Source organism: Marmota monax, unplaced genomic scaffold (assembly GCF_021218885.2).
Source record: "Marmota monax isolate L192 unplaced genomic scaffold, Marmota_monax_Labrador192_F-V1.1 WCK01_AAM20220418_F8-fsc00149, whole genome shotgun sequence".
NCBI classification, from domain to species: Eukaryota; Metazoa; Chordata; class Mammalia; order Rodentia; family Sciuridae; genus Marmota; species Marmota monax.
This window is the reverse complement of record NW_026693170.1, coordinates 688,061-708,680: the sequence shown is the minus strand read 5'-3', so window position 1 is coordinate 708,680 and position 20,620 is coordinate 688,061. Positions and strand designations below refer to the sequence as shown.

Sequence of the window (20,620 nt, the reverse complement as noted above, 5' to 3'; positions counted from 1 at the left end):
GAAATGTAGCTCAGAGGTAAACCACCCCGGGTTCAATTTTCAGTACCAAAGGGGAAAAAAGCAAAAAAGAAAAACATCGAATCAGAGCAAATATATGTGGGCTGTTTAGCAGAGATACACAGTAAGCATCTAATAAATAATTATATGACAGTGCTGTTGAATAATATAATGGTAGCACCCAACTCTAGTGTAGTTTGTTCTGACCTGTCTTGTCTTGTCTTTTCTTTTTTTTTTTTTTGGTACTAGGGATTAAACTCGGAGGTATCTAACTACTGAGCTACATCCCCAGTCCTTTTTATTTTTTATTTTAAGGCCAGTGTCTCACTAAGTTGCTGAGGCTGGCCTCGAACTTGGAATCCTCCAGCTCAGCTCCTAAGTTTTTGGGATTACAGGCGGGAACCACTGCACCTGGGAGCAAAATACTTGGAAGACTGTATTATTACACTGTATTATTTGTGACTTTCTTTTCTTTTGGGCAATGAACAGAATCCTGTCTTACACTAGGTAACTAGCATGAAGTCCAGGCTCTTTAGACAAAAGTAAATTAAAAAAAATATTTATTTTTTAGTTGTAATTGGACATAATACCTTCATTTTATCTATTTATTTTTATGTGGTACTGAGGATTGAACCCAGGACCCTGCACATGCTAAGCGAGCGCTGTACTTCTGAGCTGTAACCCCAGCCCTAGACAAAAGTAAATGTTACTGAGAATTTTTATTTATATATTTTCCTAGCCACTAGACTAAGAGAAAAACAGTGAAAAATTTAAAAGCCGATCTTATGTGAGTATTCAGGAATACCTGGAATTAGTTTTTAGAAATTGTACTATAAAGTGAAGAGAAACATAGGTTGGCTCACTTAATATTACAGCCACAGATTGGTTTTTGAATTAAATTTATCTGCCTGTATTAATTTATTTATTTTGGCACTGGGGATTGAACCCAGGGACGCTCAACCACTGAACCACATTCCCAGCCCTTTTTTTAAAATATTTTTTTACTTATTGATAGACCTTCATTCATTCATTCATTCATTCATTCATTCATTCATATGTGGTGCTGAGAATCTAACCCGGTGCCTCACACATGCCAGGCAAGTGTACTTCCAGTGAGTCCCAGCCCCAGCACCCCTCTCCAGTCTTTTAAAAATTTTATTTAGAGAAAAGGTCTTGCTGAGTTACTTGCTAAATTGCTGGGGTTGGTTTTGAATTCACCATCTTCCTGCCTCAGCCTCCCAAGCTGATGGGATTACTGGCATGGTGCCCAGCGTTTTTGAATTTAATTTAAAAATCCTAAGGAAAAAAATTCCTGCAAGGAAGGTGCCAGAAGTGGGCAGGGGATAAGAAACAGAATTATTTCCCCAACTATGCTGCCCTCTAGAGGCTGAAGCACCTTGTCCTGAGGAAGACTGCTGTGTATAGAGAGGATAAAAGCTGACACCTAAGGAAGGATACTACCTAACAGTAGAAGTCCTGGGCATGGGAAAATGAAACCACTTGGACACAGTAACTTCCTCATCTGGTTTAGGGATTTAGAATGGGGTGCGTAATGATATATTGAGAGGTGTGGGGTGTGGTTCTGATACCATATCAGGACAGTGTTGAAATGTACAGACTTATTGACATCCTTTACCTCTTTGCTTGGAGTGTTGTGGGGCCTTCCACCTGCCTAACCACCTGGTGGTTCTCATCCATATGTACTTGAGAGTACCTGAGGAGTTACTTAAAAATAAAGTTCTTCGGGTTGGGATTGTGGATCAGCGGTAGAGCACTCTCCTTGCATGTGCGGGACCTGGGTTCAATCCCCAGCACCACGTAAAAATAAATAAGTGAAATAAAGGTATTGTGCCCAACTACAACTCAAAAATAAACATTTAAAAAATAAAAATAAAGTTCTTTAGGTGAATCTAATAGTCATGGTGGGTTAACAGCCACTGACTTCATATATCTTGTTCTTAACTTACCAAGCCAGACTCCCATCAGATAAAATTTTTTTCTTCTAGTACTAGGAATTAACCCAGGGATGCTCTGCCATTGAGCTACATCCCTAGCTCTTTTTATTTCAGTTTTCATTTTGAAAAAAGGTCTCACTGACTTGCCAAAGCTGGCCTCAGACTTGCAGTACTCCTGCCTCAGCCTCCTGGAAGGAGTGGGCACTGTGTCTTTCTTAATCAGATAAATTTATAAATTCATGAACACATCATGGTTGTTTACCCTTCTGCTGCGGGACCTCTTCCTTGTTTTCATTATTTAAGCTCCACGCATATACTTTTTTTTTTTTTTTTTAATATTTATTTTTTAGTTATTCGGCGGACCCAACATCTTTGTTTGTATGTGGTGCTGAGGATCGAACCTTGGCCGCACGCATGCCAGGTGAGCACGCTACCGCTTGAGCCACATCCCCAGCCCATCTATGCATATACTTCTACTACCAAAGTATATTTATCACATCCATGTGCTTCTTGCTGTCTCTGTTATCACTAAGAACACCCCAAGGAGGCAGTACTGCAAAATGCAAAGGCTTTGGAATCATGTAGAAAGGTTCAAGTCAATATCTCAGACTCAGTTTCTTCATCTCTAAAATGCCCTTAGAACTCCCCCCCCCCCATGTAAGCAGCAAAGAGGTGTTTATTGCGAGCTAGCTCCGACCTCCACGCCCACACAGCAACAGGTGACGCTGAGAGGCCCCGAGCCCAGGGTTTGCAGCAGTTTTATACATTCTTTGGAGAAGGCAGGGACTCCCGCATACATCATAGCATCTCTTAGCAAATCATCACACACCATGGGAAAATAAAATAACAACTCTAAAACATGATTAGTGTATCAGGTGGCGGGAAAGAATCTGGAAAGACGGCTGGGGATGTGGCTCAAGCGGTAGCGCGCTCGCCTGGCATGCGTGCGGCCCGGGTTCGATCCTCAGCACCACATACAAACAAAGATGTTGTGTCCGCCGAAAACTAAAAAATAAATATTAAAATTCTCTCTCTCTCTCTCTCTCTCTCTTTAAAAAATAAAAAGAATCTGAAAAGAATTATTGGTTAGTTCAAGGGGTTGACAGAACTTTTTAGTTTATAAGATTGATAAGCATCTGATGAGAGTATCTGCTCAGTACCATGAAGTCCGCTAGGTGCTGGCAAGAGAAAAATGCTCACAGTTTAATTCTCGTTCTCAAATTTTTTCCAAAAAACCTGGACTTAGATGGTAGTAGTAGGACATGAAAGGTCTCCTGGAGTTCCAATCTAAGTTTTAAAGAACAAGGAAGGGGTTTATCAAGTTGATGGGTTTTTAGGCAGAGAACATTAAAGTGGCATAGAAGTGTCTGACAGCATCTTAGAAATGGAATGTAACAAGCATTTTGGTGTTTTTAGAGTACAAGATCCAAAGTGGTAGCAAGCAGGGGCAGATCACATGTAAAGTTCATGTCAGAAAGTCCTGCTGGGAAGCCCAACTCAAACTTTTACTCAGTTCCCCAGGTGCTGTGGATTCATTAGCTTCAGATGTAAAGAGAACTTAACCTGGTTGGCTTTAGGCTTCGTCACAAATAAAAATACAAATACTTTTTTTGGGGGGGTGGGTACCGGGGATTGAACATGGGGGCATTAAACCACTGAGCCACATCCCCAGCCCTGTTTTGTATTTTATTTAGAGAGAGGGTCTCACTGAGTTGCTGGCTTTTTTTTTTTTAATAAACACAATACCTTTATTTTATTTAATTGTTTTTAAGTGGTGCTGAGAATTGAACCCAGTGCCTCACACATGCTAGGCAAGTGCTCTACCACTGAGCTACAACCCCAGCCCGAGTTTCTGGCTTTGAACTGGAAATCCTCCTGCCTCAGCCTCCCAAGCCTTTGGGATTACAGGCATGCGCCATCACACTTGGCAAAATAGACATTATTCAGGTAGATCACTAATTTAGATCTAGAACAATCTGGGTAGAACTATGATTAGCACAGGGTACAGGGAAGATAACTTACAAGGCTTTTTTAGTAGTGTAGGTGAGAGGCACAAGGGATTTGAGTAAAGACCTTGATAATAGAGATAATAGAGATGGTTTATGGAACTATATACAGAGTGAAAAGATGAATGGTTTTGAGATGAAAACTTAGGGGCAAATAGGGACAGGAAAAAAAGGGAAGGAAGAAGAGGGTCTGAGAGGACAGGGGACAAGTAGAAAGTTGCAAGCAAGTTGTGCTCTTTGGACTGACAGTAATAATGACTGGCACTGATGGAGGAATTAATGAGTTTTATGTTTTTTTATTAACATCTTCATTTTACTTGTGAATCTCACATACTTTTCTCAAGGTCATACAGTAAGTTGTTGAACCAGGATTTGAATTAAAGGTTTTAACGCAACCTGAATTATTCCAGAGTCTTTGCTCTTAACCACTGTGATATCTAGTCTCTCAGTATAGAGATCTCTGAAGAAAGAGGAGGGGATGGGTCAAAGATACTGTTAGAGGGTTGATCTGGAGTGGGAGGAGGGCCAGTTCATTTTCTTGGAGGAAAGACAGTAAGGAAGTGTGTGTACCTGGATACTTAGTAGGAGGAGATGAAGGGAGATTACTTCTGTTGAACCTAGTCTCAATGAAGATGGCGAAGTCATTTGCAGAGATTAAGAGTTCAGTTAGATGTTTGTGGTGTGTGAAAAAATGCTTTGTGAGCTGTATGGAATCTGTAATCCCTCTGGCTATCAGGGAGTTACAGTATTCTATATTTGAAGCTCTACTGTGCTGACATCCAGCCGTATGGTAAAATTCCTCTGCTCTAGTCCCCACTCATCTTTCCTCCTGAGTTTGAATTGAATTTAAAAGTTCATTTTAAGTATTCTTAATTGTGTCTGGTTTTTGCATTGTTTTTAAATCCCTTGTAGACAGGGACTGCATCCTTTAAACTACCTAATGTTTCCATGAATGCTTAAGGTTGGGCACATGATAGGTACTTAGTCAATTCTTACCATTGGTAATTGTTACAGTGGTTATAAATTTAAGCAGATTTAAGTGGAAAAAAGCATGGAGTTCCTGAGTGAATTTCCCTTATGAACACAAGGGGGTGCTATTTAACCATCAATGACCAATTAAAAACCATTAAAATGTCCTATTTAAATCTCGGAAGGAGTCCCAGTGATGAGTTGCCATGCTAATACTGAGCCACCAGGTAGGGCAGTATTGCCCTGGTCTGGGTGCCAATGAATTTAACAAAACTTCTCAAATGGAGACCTGAGGGACATGTTAAAAAAAATATTTAAAAATATAAAAAGAAAAATAATTTCAGAAGGAATTAAGAGTAGGGACTCTGCATTATGCTGATTATTATAGGAGCCGTACAATTTGATGGTAAGTATTTTAGCTGTTGTCTTAAATCAGTTCACTGTCTTTGAGATTTGTTTTCAAGGAAAATTCAAGCATTAAGAAAAAATATTTATTCCCAGGTATCTCCAGAAGATCCCAGAGCTCAATTCCTGATTCGTACTGGGTCTGTTGGCCGAAATAGGGCTGAAGCCTCTTTGGAGCGAGCCCAGAATCTCAACCCCATGGTGGATGTGAAGGTGGACACTGAGGATATAGAGAAGAAACCTGAGTCATTTTTCACTCAGTTTGATGCTGTGAGTTTCTTAGTGTAAAGCCTGTGGGAATTAAGCAAATTTAAGCACTATTTACAGGTATTCTAGAGCGTTTGAATCTCAAATTCTGAGCTTTTTCCCAAGTAAATTTATAAGCTGTTCTGTTTAAGCTTAGTACCTTTCACGAGTGTGTTGCCAGTAGGTCCAATCTGTTGGACCTGCTGTGGCTGTTTGTGATGTTGCCGTCTGCTGGCTTCTCTGGGCATGTGTTTCCCTAGACCAGATTTCAGGATTGGTGTTCTGTCTTCTTTCTAGAATCTGCGTGTATCGCAAATATTTGCCCCTGAAAACTTAACAAGTTGTTGATTAATTTCTGTGGCATTTTATTGTTAGAAATACCAAACTGTAGCTTGTGTTTTGTCTTAGGAAAGAATACACCTGATCTTGATCTTGGTTTATGTCTGTCTTTTTTTTTGCTCATGGATATCTAGACAAAATCACCATAGTCATAAGCCAAATGAATCCTATCCAGCCTCATCTGCTTTCACTGCTGAATCTATCTATGCAGATGCAAGAGGATAAGTTAAAATCTATGTCGGGACTTTCAGACATAGTTCCGTGTACCTTGGGAAAACTTAACAATTCCAGGTAACCGAAATGATTACCTTACATAAAAGGTTAGAATTTGGCCTGGGTAGTTTGTTTTCCACACTGCTATATTTTATAGCTTGCATATATCTGTTCAGACATGGGCTCAGAATGTTGGATCATCTGTGCATTTGTCTTTTTTCCTTTTTTACCAATTCCTTCTATTTTGTAGTCGTAGGTAATATGATATCTTCCATTTGGACATAAGTCTTTTTAAAATTTTCTCATCCATAGTTCAGATTCGGTTTATTTCAGTTATCCCATAAACTTGGATGTAGAGAGATTTTTTTTTTTTTAGAACAGATGCATGAGGCCAGTGCTGTGTACCTGCACAGGGAGAGTGATTGTCTCTTTGGGCCTTGTTTGGCTGCTCCTGGCAGGGGTTGTAGTCACTTTTGACTCTGCAGGGTTCCGTTTAATCAATTGCTTGTGTGTGTCCTCTGTGGCTTTCTTACCTTTCAGATGTGATTTTTTTTTCCTTGGATAACTACATCTTTTGAAACACCAAAGGAACACATTTCTCTGAGCATTATTTCAGTTTCCAAGCAAAGAGTGTCTGTCAACTGAAAATGGCCTTGTGTTCAGGAGAAAGCATGTGCGATTTGGAAGTTGTCTTTTGATGGTGATCACAGAGCTTCTCCTGAAAAGATAGAGTTTTGTGCAGTAGAACTTGGCCATTTCCAATACCTATTTATTGGAAAACAACCCAGAGGATGCAGAGCACCGGTTTACTGCCTTAAGTCAGAGAAGGTCACTTGGTCTGTAACCTTTTCTTTTATTCTTACTTTCTGATAAAGTTTCTCCCAGCGAACTGTGGACAAATAATTCCAATGGGACTTGTTTATCTTTGTCTTAAAATATCAATCAAAAAAGGAAGCTGGAGGAGTCAACTTTAGCAAGATCTTGTCTCAAAATAAAAAAAAGTTTGGGGAGGTAGTTCAGAGACGAGTGCCCTGGGTTCTATCCCCATGGTGGGGGAAAAGTAAAAAAAGAGACAAAAACCCGCGTATTTGAAAATAACCTCTGGATCAATTAAAAATATTAGTTTTGGGTCTGGGATCGTAGCTTCCATGGTTCTCTAGCATGCGTGAGGCACTGGGTTTGAACCCTAGCACCACATAAAAATAAAGGCACACTGTCTGTTTACAGCTATGGAAAAATTAGTTGTATTTCTTTAAATGTTTATCTATTTATTTATTTATAGTTGTAGTTGGACACAATGCCTTTATTTTATTTATTTATTTTTATGTGGTGCTGAGGATCAAACCCAGGGCCTCGAAACATGCTAGATGAGTGCTCTACCGCTGAGCCACAACCCCAGCCCAGTTTTTCTTTTATCACATATTTAGATTTTAATAGATTTAGCTAATGGTTTAGAAATAACTTGGTAATTATCACTGTCTTTTTCATGAAAACAATGAAATGTGGTTTTTTTTTATGTTTGTGGATTAGGGGAAGCATTCCTTTTTTTTTTTTGGCAGTGCTGGGGATTGAACCCAACATCCCTGTGCATCGAGGCAAGCACTCTACCAACTGAGCTATATCCCCGAGTCCAGGGCAGATGTTTCCTAAATGGTTTTTCCTTTCTAGCTAAACACATTTCTTTTTGGTCATATAAAGTGACCATCACATAACTTACATTTTCTTTTTTTTTTTTAGTTGTTGATAGTCCTTTATTTATTTCACGTGTTGCTGAGAATTGAACCCAGTGCCTCACACATGCCAGGCAAGTGTGCTAGATGCTGAGCCCCAGCCCACATAACTTACATTTTCTATGCACTAAAACCTGCAGCTTCTCTTTTATATTCTAACCGTAGCACTCAAAGAACCTGTTGTACCAGTTTGAAACTGGCTTCAAACATGTCCTGAAAGACTGTTCATTAAGATTTATGTAGACATCAGGGCAATGAGTCACAGTTTGCGAAACTCACACCCAGACTTTCTTTTTGCAGGTATGCTTAACTTGCTGCTCTAGGGATGTCATAGTTAAAGTTGACCAGATCTGCCACAAAAACAGCATCAAGTTCTTCACAGGAGATGTTTTTGGCTACCATGGATATACATTTGCCAATCTTGGAGAGCATGAATTTGTAGAGTAAGTGTTGGAACAGAAAGAGAAAAAAGGTATTCTTAAAATTTAGTTTTATATACTGGTAGGAAAAAAGGAATGTAAGGGAAGTATTTTACTGTTACTACTCAAAATAGTCTGAAAGCAAGCCATTAACAATTATTAATGAACACAGTTGATTGTGAGTTCAGAATTAGAGGAGATACAGCCTCCGCACTCCAAAATGGTCTAATTTTAAAGCCTAAAGCAAGCAGAGTTCTGTGATAAGTACACCACTGGGTATTTGATTAGTCCAGTCTTTGTGTTGAACCCACATTTTCTGCATAGGGAAGGCTTGCTTGGATTGTAAACATTTGTACCCTAAACTGAGTACACATAGTTAGATGGGTTCTCTTGGAGGCACATTCAGCCAAAGTCTACCTTGGAAAAGCTCCAAGGTCCAGAGACAACTCTGGTGGAAAAAACAGACCTTATCCCTTATTTTGAACATTGAGGCTGCATATTTTGATAATTCTCACATGGTAGGATCTGCAACATTTTGAGTTTGTAGCTCTGGATGAAAGATGGCAGATGATATACAGTATTGTAAAAAACTGAGTTGGGTTTTTTGGACTAGTTACACACACACACACACACACACACACACGTACATCTGTGTGGCTTATTTGGTACATAGGCCACAAATTTTAACCACTTTCCCTTCCTCCCTTGCCAACTCCCTAAAGAGAGGCCCTGTGGGGTGGAGCTTCCTAGCAAGAGCCCAAGAACTTCTCTCTTTTGTTCAGCCTGTCAGGCAGGTTGCTAAACCTTCTCTGGTACGCAGATTTCTGGCCTATAAAATCCAAGTAGGGGAAAGACCAACACTCAAGATATCTCTAGCATTATATGATTTTAGGAATATACTTTGGCTGGGGATGGTGCTCAGTGGTAGAACACTTAACCTACCTACCTTTTCAAGGTTTTGGGTTCAATCTCCACTGGGGGGAAAAAAGGAAAGAAGAATAGAAAAAAGAGCCAGGTGCGGTGGTGCATGGCTATAATCCCAGGATCTTGGGAGGCTGAGGCAGGAGGATTGCGAGTTCAAAGCCAGCCTCAGCAAATCAAGGCACTAAGCAACTCAGTGGCTCAGTGGTTGAGTGCCCCTGAGTTCAAACCCCAGTCACTAGATACGTATATGTGCAAGTATGCATACACACGTGCATCTATCATGTACGTTTTATGTGGGAGTGGACATGCTGGGGATAGAACCCTAGGCCTGTACATGCAAGGCCTATGCTTCATAGCTTGAGCTACATCTCCAGTCTAGGAGGATACTTTTATGTGGTTTATGTTAGGAGCAAAAAAAAAAGAAAAAGGAAAAAAAACTATCTAGTTCCTTGGGTAGGTGTGTAATAAGTAGATAACGTCATAGTAGTGAAAAGCAGGTCACGAATCACTTTGACTTATTGGGAGCTTGTATGTTTTGGGCAGTGTGCTGAACAATTTATGCTATTTCTCTTCTCACAGTTGTGGTGTCAGGGATTGCTGTTCCTATCAGATAAATAAGTGGCAGAACTGAGATTTGAACCCTGGCCTGTCTGACCCCAAAGCTTTTGCTGTTACATACTCTGCGAACTGGTAACATTTTTTATTTTACTGACATGATTCACAGGGTAGACTCCCTTTGTCACCCTCTAGGGAGAAAACCAAAGTTGCCAAAGTTAGCCAAGGAGTAGAAGATGGACCTGATACCAAGAGAGCAAAACTTGATTCATCTGAGACAACTATGGTCAAAAAGGTACTTATAATGTGGGGGAGCAGAGGTTAGAGGCCATGGGGACTTTTAGAGGATCCCATGGGCCTTTTTACATTTGTAAATGAGAGAAATAAGCTCGGTTGAGCAGTCTTAAGGGGAAAGCCCATGCTTACTTACCCTTACACCATGTAATGGGATATGCTGCTGCTTAGTGCCAGATGGCTGTTGCCATGAGGAAATGTGGGTCCAGTTCCAGAGGTGAATGTTTTCCCCTCAGTACTGGGCATTGAACTCAAGGGTGCTATACCACTTGAGCTCTGTCCCCAGCCCTTTAAAAAAAAAAAAATTATGTATTTTTGGTTTTAGGTGGATACATTACTTTGTTTCTATGTGGTGCTGAGGATCAAATCCAGTGCCTCATGCATGCTTAGGGGAGCGCTCTACCACTGAGTCACAACCCCATCCCTGTCCCCAGCCCTTTTATTTTTTATTTTAACACAGTGATTCACCAGGGTGCTGGTTCAGCCTGAGCTTGTGAACCTTTTGCTACAGCCTCCTAGTAACTGGGATTACAGGTGTTCACTACCATGAAAAACCATGAAAAAAAAAAAAAGATCTAGTGATGTGACTGTGTGATTAAGAACTCCTGGGTTCGGGGCTGGGATTGTGGCTCAGGGGTAGAGCACAGGCGGGACCCGGGTTCAATCCTCAGCACTAGATAAAAATAAAGGCATTGTGTTGTGTCCATCTACACCTAAAAAATAAATGTTTAAAAAAAAAAAAAAAAAAACTCCTGGGTTCAGTACCTGGTACTTAAAAAAAAAAAAGTCAGAAATAGATTTTTGTATAGGGTACATACTCAATCTGCTTTGAATGCTATTCTGGTAAATACCATGGAGGTCAAACAACATGTCTGTGTGGCTTATTTGGTACATAGGCCACAGATTTTAACCTCTGATATATGGTTTTGAGCAGGAGCCATTACTTTTATACAAAAAAATTTTCTTTTCTACTGAGCTATAGCCCCATTTTTTCCCCCCTAAATTTTGAGACAGAGCCTCCCTAAATTGCCCAGGCTGCCTCAATCATTCCAGTAGCTAGGATCAAAGGTGTACCACCACCATGCTTGGCTGGCTTTTTTTTTTTTTTTTTTAAGTATTTATTTTTTTAGGTGTATTTGGACATAGTATCTTATTTATTTGTTCTTAATTGTAGTTGGACACAATACCTTTATTTCACTTATTTATTTTTATGTAGTGCTGAGGATCGAACCTAGGGTCCCGTATGTGCGAGGCAAGCCCTCTACTACTAAGCCACAACCCGGCCCCAATCTTTATTTTATTTATTTATTTTTATGTGGTGCTGAAGATGCCTCATATGTGCTAGGCAAGTACTCTACCGCTGAGCCACAATCCTAACCCCTTGGCTGTTTTTTTTTTTTTTTAAGTTTTTTTTCCTCTCTTCTTTCGCCAAAAACCTTTAATAAGAAAAACATTTAGTATTGACAGATGTTATCAGTTGTATAGATATATATGTGTGCAAATATGCATATAACGTGCATTTATCATGTATGTTGTATGTGGGGATGGACATGCTGGGGATAGAACCTGGGGCCTGTGCGCATGCAAGGCCAATGCTTCATCACTGAGCTACATCTCCCGTCTAGGAGGATACTTTTATGTGGTTTATGTTAGGAGCATAGCCTATGTTTGGATTTGGTGCAATAATTAGATTCCTTTTATTGAAAGGAATAGGAAAGAGATCAGAAGTCAATGGTTTCCGTAACTTGTGCTGGAATTTAAGAATAACAAGGGTATCATGGGATGGGGAGAGTGATTTGAAGTGGCCAGAATTGGTTTTGTTGGAGTGAGAGGAAAGATATGACCAAGCCCATATTTACTCTGCTTTGTAAATTTAAATGTTGAGAAAGAAAAAACAGCTGGTCAGAATGTCAAGTTAAAATTGCTCTAAAGGGGGGGATTCTAAAGAGTGCAGAAACCACAAAAGAGACTGCAGAAAACCGCAGAAGTGGAACTCTTAGAGGCTTCAGCAAGGCAGCGCTGGAGATTTTCTTTCTTTTGCTTTTTGTGTTTGTATTGGAATAGCTTGATGCTGTGCTTGTGATACAGAGGAATTATTAAGCCCTAATTTTAGTGTCTATTCACAGGACCATAATTATCCAAAGTGAACATTGGTGTTTTGGCCAAAGCTTGAGTCCTTTTCTTTCTTTCTTTTTTTTTTTTAAGACCCAGTCAAGCTTTATCTGCATAGCTCTGGGAGTTTGGTGGGGGAGATAAATTGTTAACACACTGAGGACTACAAAAGCAGCTTTGTGGGTGCTGTCAGTTTATAAATCACACCCTCTTACAAGTGAGACACTTGGCCTTGGTGTGAAAGGTTTAATGGCTTAAGGGCCTTCTCTGATTGAGGTGTGTCTTTTACATTCAGATGGAGAGAGCCTTTGCTTTGTTAGTCATTCACAGCTGGAAGTTTCCCTGGAGTCAGTTCTGATGGTGCCCACTGGTGTGGATCTGGAAACCTCTTTTGGGAGCCACTTTATCTCACTATGAGGAGAATGTGGGCAGCCTGTGCTTTCACTGGGGCCTTGGTGCACCATTCCTTAGCACTCCATGGTCAGAGCTTTTTGTGAAGCCTCTTCCTATGTGGGGTCAAATTTGAAGGTATGAAAATATTCCCCAGCTGACATTGTTAGTCAGCTGTTACACTTGGACAATTCAGGCTTAAATTCCAACCAAGAGCCCCTTAAGGTTGCAGGGCATTCAGTGCATTCCTGATGACAATCCCTGGGATTCCAAATCTTTTCATGGTGAGGCTTCACCAAGAGTGTTCTTCAAAGGCTGGGTTGAATTGGGTTTTGGCCTTTCCACCTTATAATAACATGCCTCCTTTATTTTGGCAGAGATACATTTGTGATTTTGAAGTACTCTTCGTAGTAAAAAATTCCTTGATTGAAATTCTACCCTTTTGCCTAAATTGTACAGAATAACTAGTTGGGTTATGCTCTGAGAATGCAGGATGGGGGTGGGGAAGCCACCACTTCCTGTTTCCTGTGAAAGGTTTCTGGTTAGAGTTCCCTTCCCCTCACCCCTTTTCCTAAGTTCAACCAAATGTTGTAAAGCCACTTTTGCTTCAAGGTACACCTTGTGCTCCTAAATTAGAAACTTAAAAAACAAAGAGGAAAAACAGTTTGTGGTTTTCACACCACCTAGGAAGATACTGGGCCTTTCTAGCACCTGTGCCATCATGATAAATAAGGCAGTAGGAAAATGCCTGGCCTGTTGAGGTGATCAGTTTGTTTGCTTCCTTTAGGGTGATTTCATCAGAATTAGGTGGTTGTCACAGGCCTGATATAGACAGTGATGTGCAGGAGATAAAGGAGAGAGTAAAGATGTGGTGGTGAGGAAGTGTCTGAAAAGGTTTCCCAGGGGAGTGTTTGAGTCAGCTTGTGAAGGACAAGTTTGCCAAGCATCAGAGCCTGGACTAGTATGCAGTCAAAGGAAATGAGATAAAAAAAATGACAGATGTAGGGGCAGAGTCACACTGGCTTTCCCCACTCCAAGACAGCCAGTTCTTTCTGTGAGTTAAACAATGTCTGTTGCATATAAGGCACTATATGGGTGCAGAAGCACAGTCCTGTTCTATCAGCCTACAGCTGATGGAGAAGCCAGAAATGGCCTGACCTGATACCTCAGCTGCAGAGGGAGGAAGAGATAGTAGAGAGCATAGACAGTGATCTGAGGGCACAGGCTGACAATTTTTAGGAAAACTGAAGTTTTATGAAGAGATAGGATAAAATATGTAAAAATTGACAACATTCTGAAAAAAAAAATTCAGATTAAAAGGCCACTGACCCACCTGTGTTGTTCACGTTTTGTTTTTTGAGTTGTTTGGGGCTTCTGGAGATGAGTTGTCTGCTCTTAAAATAGTAGGTGACTAATTTGGGCACTGTTAATACTCCTGATGAATTAGTTGAGAAATTTCACAGTTGAGGATTGATTCTAATTTATTTTTTAAATATTTGTTTATTTTTAGGTGTAGATGGACACAACACAATGCCTTTATTTTTTTATGTGGTGCTGAGGATTGAACCGGTCTGGTGCCTGCCCCCCCAATCCCGCCCGTGCTAGGCTAAGGCGAGCCAGCGCTTTACCCCTGAGCCACAATCCCAGCCCTCTAATTTATTTGTTTATTTATTTAGAGCAGTATTTAGGAATGAGGCCAGGAGATTACTACTTACGAGCTATATCCCTACCCTTTTTTCTTAAATTTTGTCTTCAGATAGGGTCTTGCTAAGTTATGCAGATTAGCCTTGAATTTGCAATCCTTGTCTCAGCCTTCAGAGTAGCTTTAACCAGCAAAAAAACAAGCATTTCTGTGTCTTCCTTTTGTTGGGGGAGGTAAAGAGAGGGTACTAGGGATATAGTCCAGGGACAGTTTACCAATGAGCTACTATTTATTTATTTATCTATGAGCCCTATTTATTTATCTATTTATTGGTACCAGGGATTGAACCTAGGAGCACCTAACCACTGACCCACATCCTTTTTATTTTTTATTTTGAGACAGGGTCTCACTATGTTGCTGAGGCTGACCTTGAACTTTTTTTCTTTTTAAATTTTTTTTGTTTGTTCTTTTTAGTTATGTGTAACAGTAGAATGTATTTTGACATTTTATATATACATGGAGTATGACTTCCCATACTTGTGGTTGTACATAATACGGAGTTACAATGATTGTGTATTTGTATTCGAACATAGAAAAGTTATGTCTGATTCATTCTACTGTCTTTCCTATTCCCATCCTCCCTCTCTTCATTCCCCTTTGTCTAATCCAATGAACTTCTATCCACTCCACTTATTGTGTGTTAGCATAGCATATCAGAATGGTCAGCCTTTGGGTTTTTTTGAGATTGGTTATTTCACTTAGCCTGATAGTCTCCAGTTCATCTATGGCCTTGAACTTTGGATCCTCCTATCTTAGCCTCCAGAGCTGCTGGGATTGCAGGTGTGTGCCACATCGCCCAGTTGACTCCTCTATTTTTATGCAGTACTGGGGATGGAACCTAGGGTCTCGGGTATGACGGACTATGTCCCCACATCTCCAACCCCATCCAAATGGTTTTAATATCATCACACTATTCTATATGATCCTTATTATCTTCTTCTGGGTTCCTCTGGCCTTTGCTCCTAACCAGGTAACTCTAGGGCTGCTGGTTCATTTGTTTGAATTAGAAAGATACTTGGAAGGGCAGATAAAGCCCACAACCCTGTTGGGTGCGGTGCCCCCCCCCCCACCGTTCTGTGGATTGAACCCCATGCCTTGTGCATGGTCAGCAAGCACTATAACATTGAGTAATGCCCCTAACCCCTTTTTAAATTTTATTTTGAGATGTTTTGCAAGCTGGCCTAGAAACTTATGATCCTTCTCCCTTAGCCTCCTGATTACCTGGGATTACATACCTATGCCACAGTGCCTGACTTGGCTTTGTTGTATCACGTGTCTAAGTATAAATGACACTTTAGGGCTTATTATGCAATAATTTAGACATAAAATAAGAAGGATATAGGAAACCCACCTGTGATCTAAAGCATTAACATTGCCCGAGTGGTTGAGAACCCATGGTTGTCCTCCCAACGTGAGTTATCATCCTCAATTTTTTCTCGTTCATGTGTATTTATTTTCTTTCTTCCTTCCTTTTTTCCTAGTTGTAGAAGGACACAGTAACTTTATTTTGCTTATTTATTTATTTTTATATGGTGCTAAGGTTCGAACCCAGTGCCTCACATGTGCAAGGCAAGTGCTCTACCACTGAGCCACAACTGCAGCCCTATATATTTCTTTTTTTTTTTAAGTTGTAGATGAACACAATGCCTTTATTTTATTTATTTATTTTGATGTGGTGCTGAGGATCGAACCCAGTGCCTCACATGGCACAAGGCAAGCCCTCTGCCACTGAGCCAAAATCCCAGCCCTTGTATTTCTTTTTATTGTGTATATATATGTATGCATGTCCAAGCACTATCTGGAATTGCTTTTGCATGCCTTTTAACTTCAGAATTGGTTTCATATTGCATGTGTGCTGCACCTGCTTTTTAATAGCAGCTTTTTGTTTGTGAGGACATCTGTATGGAGTTAGGGCTTTTCTGTCCATTATGGTAGCCACTAGCCACATGATTATTTAAATTAAAGTAATTAAAATTACATGCCATAAAAAGTTGAGTCCCTAAGTCTCACTAGCCACATTTCAAGTGCTTAGTAACCACACATACCTCTTGGTATTGTGCAGCCCAGGTTCACCATTTCCATCATCACAGCAAATTGTCTTGGGCAGCACTGCAGGGCATTCTTTTGCTGTAAAGTATTTATTGTGTAAATACATTATTGTTTATATATCTATTCTTCTGTCCATGGTCATTTAGGCATGTACATTTTTGCCATTAAAAACTGCTACAGTAAGTCTGTGAGTGTGTGTAGATAGTCTCTAGGACAATCCTGTTACTTTCTCTAGGTTAAATTAGAGCATCATAGGGTTTGGCAGATTCTGCTAAGTAGAATCAAAAAGTTTTTATCCGTTTACATTCTGCAGCCAACAGTATATAACAGTAACCTTTAGTGACTTCATGCTTTTTTGCTATTCTACTGGCAGATTGTATCAATTACAGTTGTCGTTTGTTAGAATGCTTTTTAAAGCTGGAGACTCCTGGATCCCTCCATGCCTGCCTTGGAGATTTTGAATAAGTAGGTCTGGGGATTGGACCTAGAAATTTGTAGTCTTTTTCTGTTTGTGGTGCGGGGTGGGTGAGGTGGTATGGGGGATTAAATGCTGGCATATGCTAGGCAAGCACACTATCACTAAGCCACACCTTTTTATTTTATTTGTTTTTTGCAGAACTGTGGATCATTGAGCTACCCAGCCTTTTTAATTTCTATTTTGAGACAGGGTCTCACTAAGTTGCCCAGACTGGCCTCAAACTTGTGATCCTCCTGTTTCAGTCTTCTGAGTAGCTGGGATTACAGGATATGCCATCAAGCCAGGCTCACTTGGTTTTTTAGATAGCTAGGGAATAAAGGAGAGAGAAGAGAGGAGGAAAGGTCTAAATTTGAAATTATTTTTATACTCAAAATATACCTTTTTTTTTTTTTTTTTTTTTTGTGGTGCTGGGGACTGAACCCAGGGCCTTGTGCATGTGAGGCAAGCAGTCTGATAACTGAGCTATATCCCTGCCCCTGCATATGACATTTTAAATTGACAAAATGGAGCTAGTATTAACAACTGTTCAATTTGAATCATTTTGGGGTAAGGTTCCAACATGATGCCCCGCCCCCCACTACCCCCAGATATTTCCGTCTGTGTTTGCTCAAGCAAGTGTTTTCTATAAACATAAGCCAACCATCATGACCAGGGAATTTACATTTATACAACATTGCTCTCTGATCCTTAGATGTTATTTAGGTTTGCTAGTTATTCCAGTAATGTCCTTAATGGCACAAGGATTCAGTTCAGCATTATGTATGGATTTTCATGACACTTTTAAAAATTGTAAGCTAGTTATTTTGAAAAACATCCCTTAGTTTGGGTTCATCTGATGTTTTTTTTTTTTTAATTTTTTTTCATCTGATGTTTTCTTTTGATTAGACTTCAATTTCATATCTTTGGAAAGAATGTTATAGAATGGATGCTTCCCATTGCATCCTGTAATCTGGTTGTGTGATTTGCTAGTAATGTTAACTGATTCTTCAAGTAAAATGTTGACTACGGGATTTTTTTTCTCCTTGGAAGTTAGTCTTTTCTTTATGTTTTGCGTATATATTTTTTGGAGAGTCATTTTAAAATATGTTAATATCTCATTTCTTTTTTTTTTTTTTTTTTTAAGAGAAAGAGAATCTTTAATATTTATTTATTTATTTTAGTTTTCGGCAGACACAACATCTTTGTTTGTATGTGGTGCTGAGGATCGAACCCGGGCCGCACGCATGCCAGGCAAGCGCGCTACCACTTGAGCCACATCCCCAGCCCCAATATCTCATTTCTTATCAACCACTTAACTAATTCAGTTAATTTTGGGTATGTGGCCTAATGGGTTCCAGTTTATTTGAAGTGTTGGATTGCTGTCATTTATTTTTATCTTGATTTTCCCCAGATTTGACTAGTAGGAGCTCCCTAAAGCTGCCTCTGCTTTCCTTTTGATATGTCCCCTTCCTTTTCTGAGCATTTCTTTACTTTCTAGTGCAGTAAGGTATTCTAGACTCCTCATATTCTCTTGGCCTCATCATTGATTGCCACCTTTCATACTGGGGATTGTAACCAGGGTTACTCGACTATGACTGAGCTGCATATCCATCATTTTGAGACAGATCTTGTTAGGTTGCTGAGGCTGGCCTTGAACCTACAATCTTCCTACCTTAGCCTCCCAAGTCACTGGGATTATAGATGTGGGCCTGAGTGCCAGGCTCTGCCCCAGTTTTGAAATCAGCCATTTTCTTAGGAAAAATGTTTATTCAAGTGGGGAGTGGAGTGGTGATTAGAAACCTAGATCTGAGGGGCTGGGGATAAAGCTCAGTTATTAGAGTGCTTGCCTCACATGCACAAGGCCCTGCGTTCAATCCCCAGCACCACCTCAAAAAAAAAAAAAAAAAAAAGATATGAATGTTAAGTGTGCTTGCCACTACCAGAGTGACGTTGCTATTAGACCTCCGCAGACATATTTAGTATTTTTATATGTGTATATATACAAACACATACCCATACCCACATTTGTATCTTTTTTTTTCTTGATTTGTGTATATTGAAATTAAATTCATAGTGATGTCTCTCTCCCACCACAGGATTCATTCTAGTTTCCTCTTTCTGTATTGCTAATTCTGTTCTTTGACAAACTTGGCTCCTCAAATTCTTTTTTTGTGGGGTGGGGGATTAAACCCACGGGTGCTTAACCCTGAGTCCCACATCCCCAGCCCTTTTTTATATTTTTTATTTATTTATTTATTTTTTTAAATATTTTTTTTAGTTTTCGGTGGACGCATCTTTGTATGTGGTGCTGAGGGTCGAACCCAGGCCGCACGCATGCCAGGCGAGCGCACTACCACTTGAGCCACATCCCCAGCCCTATTTTTTATTTTTTTTGATGCTTGGGATTGAACCCAGGGTTTTGTGCGTGCAAGGCAAGCACTTTATATATATATTTTTTAGAGACAGGGTCTCACTGAGTTGCTTAGGGCCTTAGTAAGTTGCTGAGACTGGCTTTGAACTTAACGATCCTTCTGCTTCAGTCTCCCAAACCACTGGGATTATAGGACTGCACCATCGTACCTGGCTAATTCTTTTTTTTTTTTTTTTTTTTTAATTGTGGTGCTGGGGATTGAACCCATGGCCTTGTGTATGTGAGGCAAGCACTCTACCAGTTGGGCTATATATCTCCAGCCCATTTCTTCTACTTCTTCCTTTTTTTAAAAAAAAATATTTTATTAGTTGTTGTTGTACCTTTATTTTTATGTGGTGCTGAGAATCGAACCCAGTGCCTCGCAAATGCTAGGCAAGCACTCTACCACTGAGCCACAACTCTAGTCCCCAGCCCACTTCTTTTTGTTTCTGATTTTTCTCATCCACCTAGGAGATGAGATGGTGGGGTGTTTTTGTATTTTGTTGTGCATGACTTTTGGACTCAGTTGTTTAGGAAGAATAATTTGTTATTTTCTAAATTTTTAGGGGGGATAAATAATACCTATTTACTGTTTAAAATTAGGAAATAAATAAGTTGTGTATTTTAAAATTAAATCTATGTTGTTGCATTTTTCAGGATAGTTAATTTGGGGCTGGTTTTGGGGTTCATTTTTATAGTATGTGATAGCCCTTGGTTCAATCCCCAGTACCAAAAGGATAATGTGATTATCTTAATAGGTTTTAGCCTCACTTCCTCCTTTCACAGGGCTTTTGCAATTCTAGTTCTGTTTCTGTGGCCTTGAGCTTTTGTCATATCCCCCTTATTCATTTTCTGTTTTTATTGTCATCCTTTATTATCATTAAACCATTCTACTGAAAAACATTTAATTTTTCAGATGTTTTTGTTTGCTATTTCAAGACATACTTGTTCTTGTTCTCAGTGGTGATGTATTTCTGTAATGTGAATACAGCCAAAGTTAGAGCCAGATGGAACTAGGTCTTGAGGAACTTGGCGCTCTCTTCTGTCTTTGCAGGTACATGACCATCACTGTCTCCGGTATTCAACAAGCATTTCTTAGTTTTAAGTGGGCCTTAACTTCTTTTTTTTCTTTTTCTTTTTTTTTTTTTAATTTTTAGTTGTAGATGGACAAACAGTACCTTTATTTTATTTATTTATTATGTGGCTCTAAGAACTCAGGGCCTCACACATGCAAGGCAAGCGCTCTACCACTGAGCCACAACCCCAGCTGCTGCTTCTGCTTCCTTTTTTTTTTTTTTTTTTTAATATTTTTTTAGTTGTAGTTGCACTCAACACCTTTGTTTTATTTATTTACCTTTATGTGATGCTAAGGATCGGATCCAGGGCTTCATCCATGCTAGGCGGATGCTCTACAACTGAGACACAACCCCCACTCCCAACTTCTTAAT

The 20,620-nt window shown here is 39.8% G+C and overlaps 1 protein-coding gene and 1 non-coding gene across 7 annotated transcripts in view; both read left to right on the top strand.

The window, feature by feature from the left end:
* The window catches only part of Sae1 (SUMO1 activating enzyme subunit 1), a 70,552-nt gene that overhangs the window by 8,430 nt on the left and 41,502 nt on the right, over positions 1-20,620 (top strand). For all 6 annotated transcript variants that reach the window (XR_006854173.2, XM_046455505.2, XM_046455504.2 and 3 more), the window contains exons 3-5: positions 5,429-5,602; positions 8,161-8,303; positions 9,954-10,053. Coding sequence is in view for 5 of the 6 variants with exons in the window: in XM_046455505.2 (XP_046311461.1) it covers positions 5,429-5,602; positions 8,161-8,303; positions 9,954-10,053 (417 nt within the window). In the remaining variant the exon portion in view is untranslated. The remainder of the gene's footprint in view (positions 1-5,428; positions 5,603-8,160; positions 8,304-9,953; positions 10,054-20,620) is intronic.
* On the top strand, positions 5,116-5,225 carry LOC124100347 (small nucleolar RNA U6-53/MBII-28). Its single transcript, XR_006854228.1, has one exon. It is a non-coding gene; the product is annotated as a small nucleolar RNA U6-53/MBII-28 (small nucleolar RNA).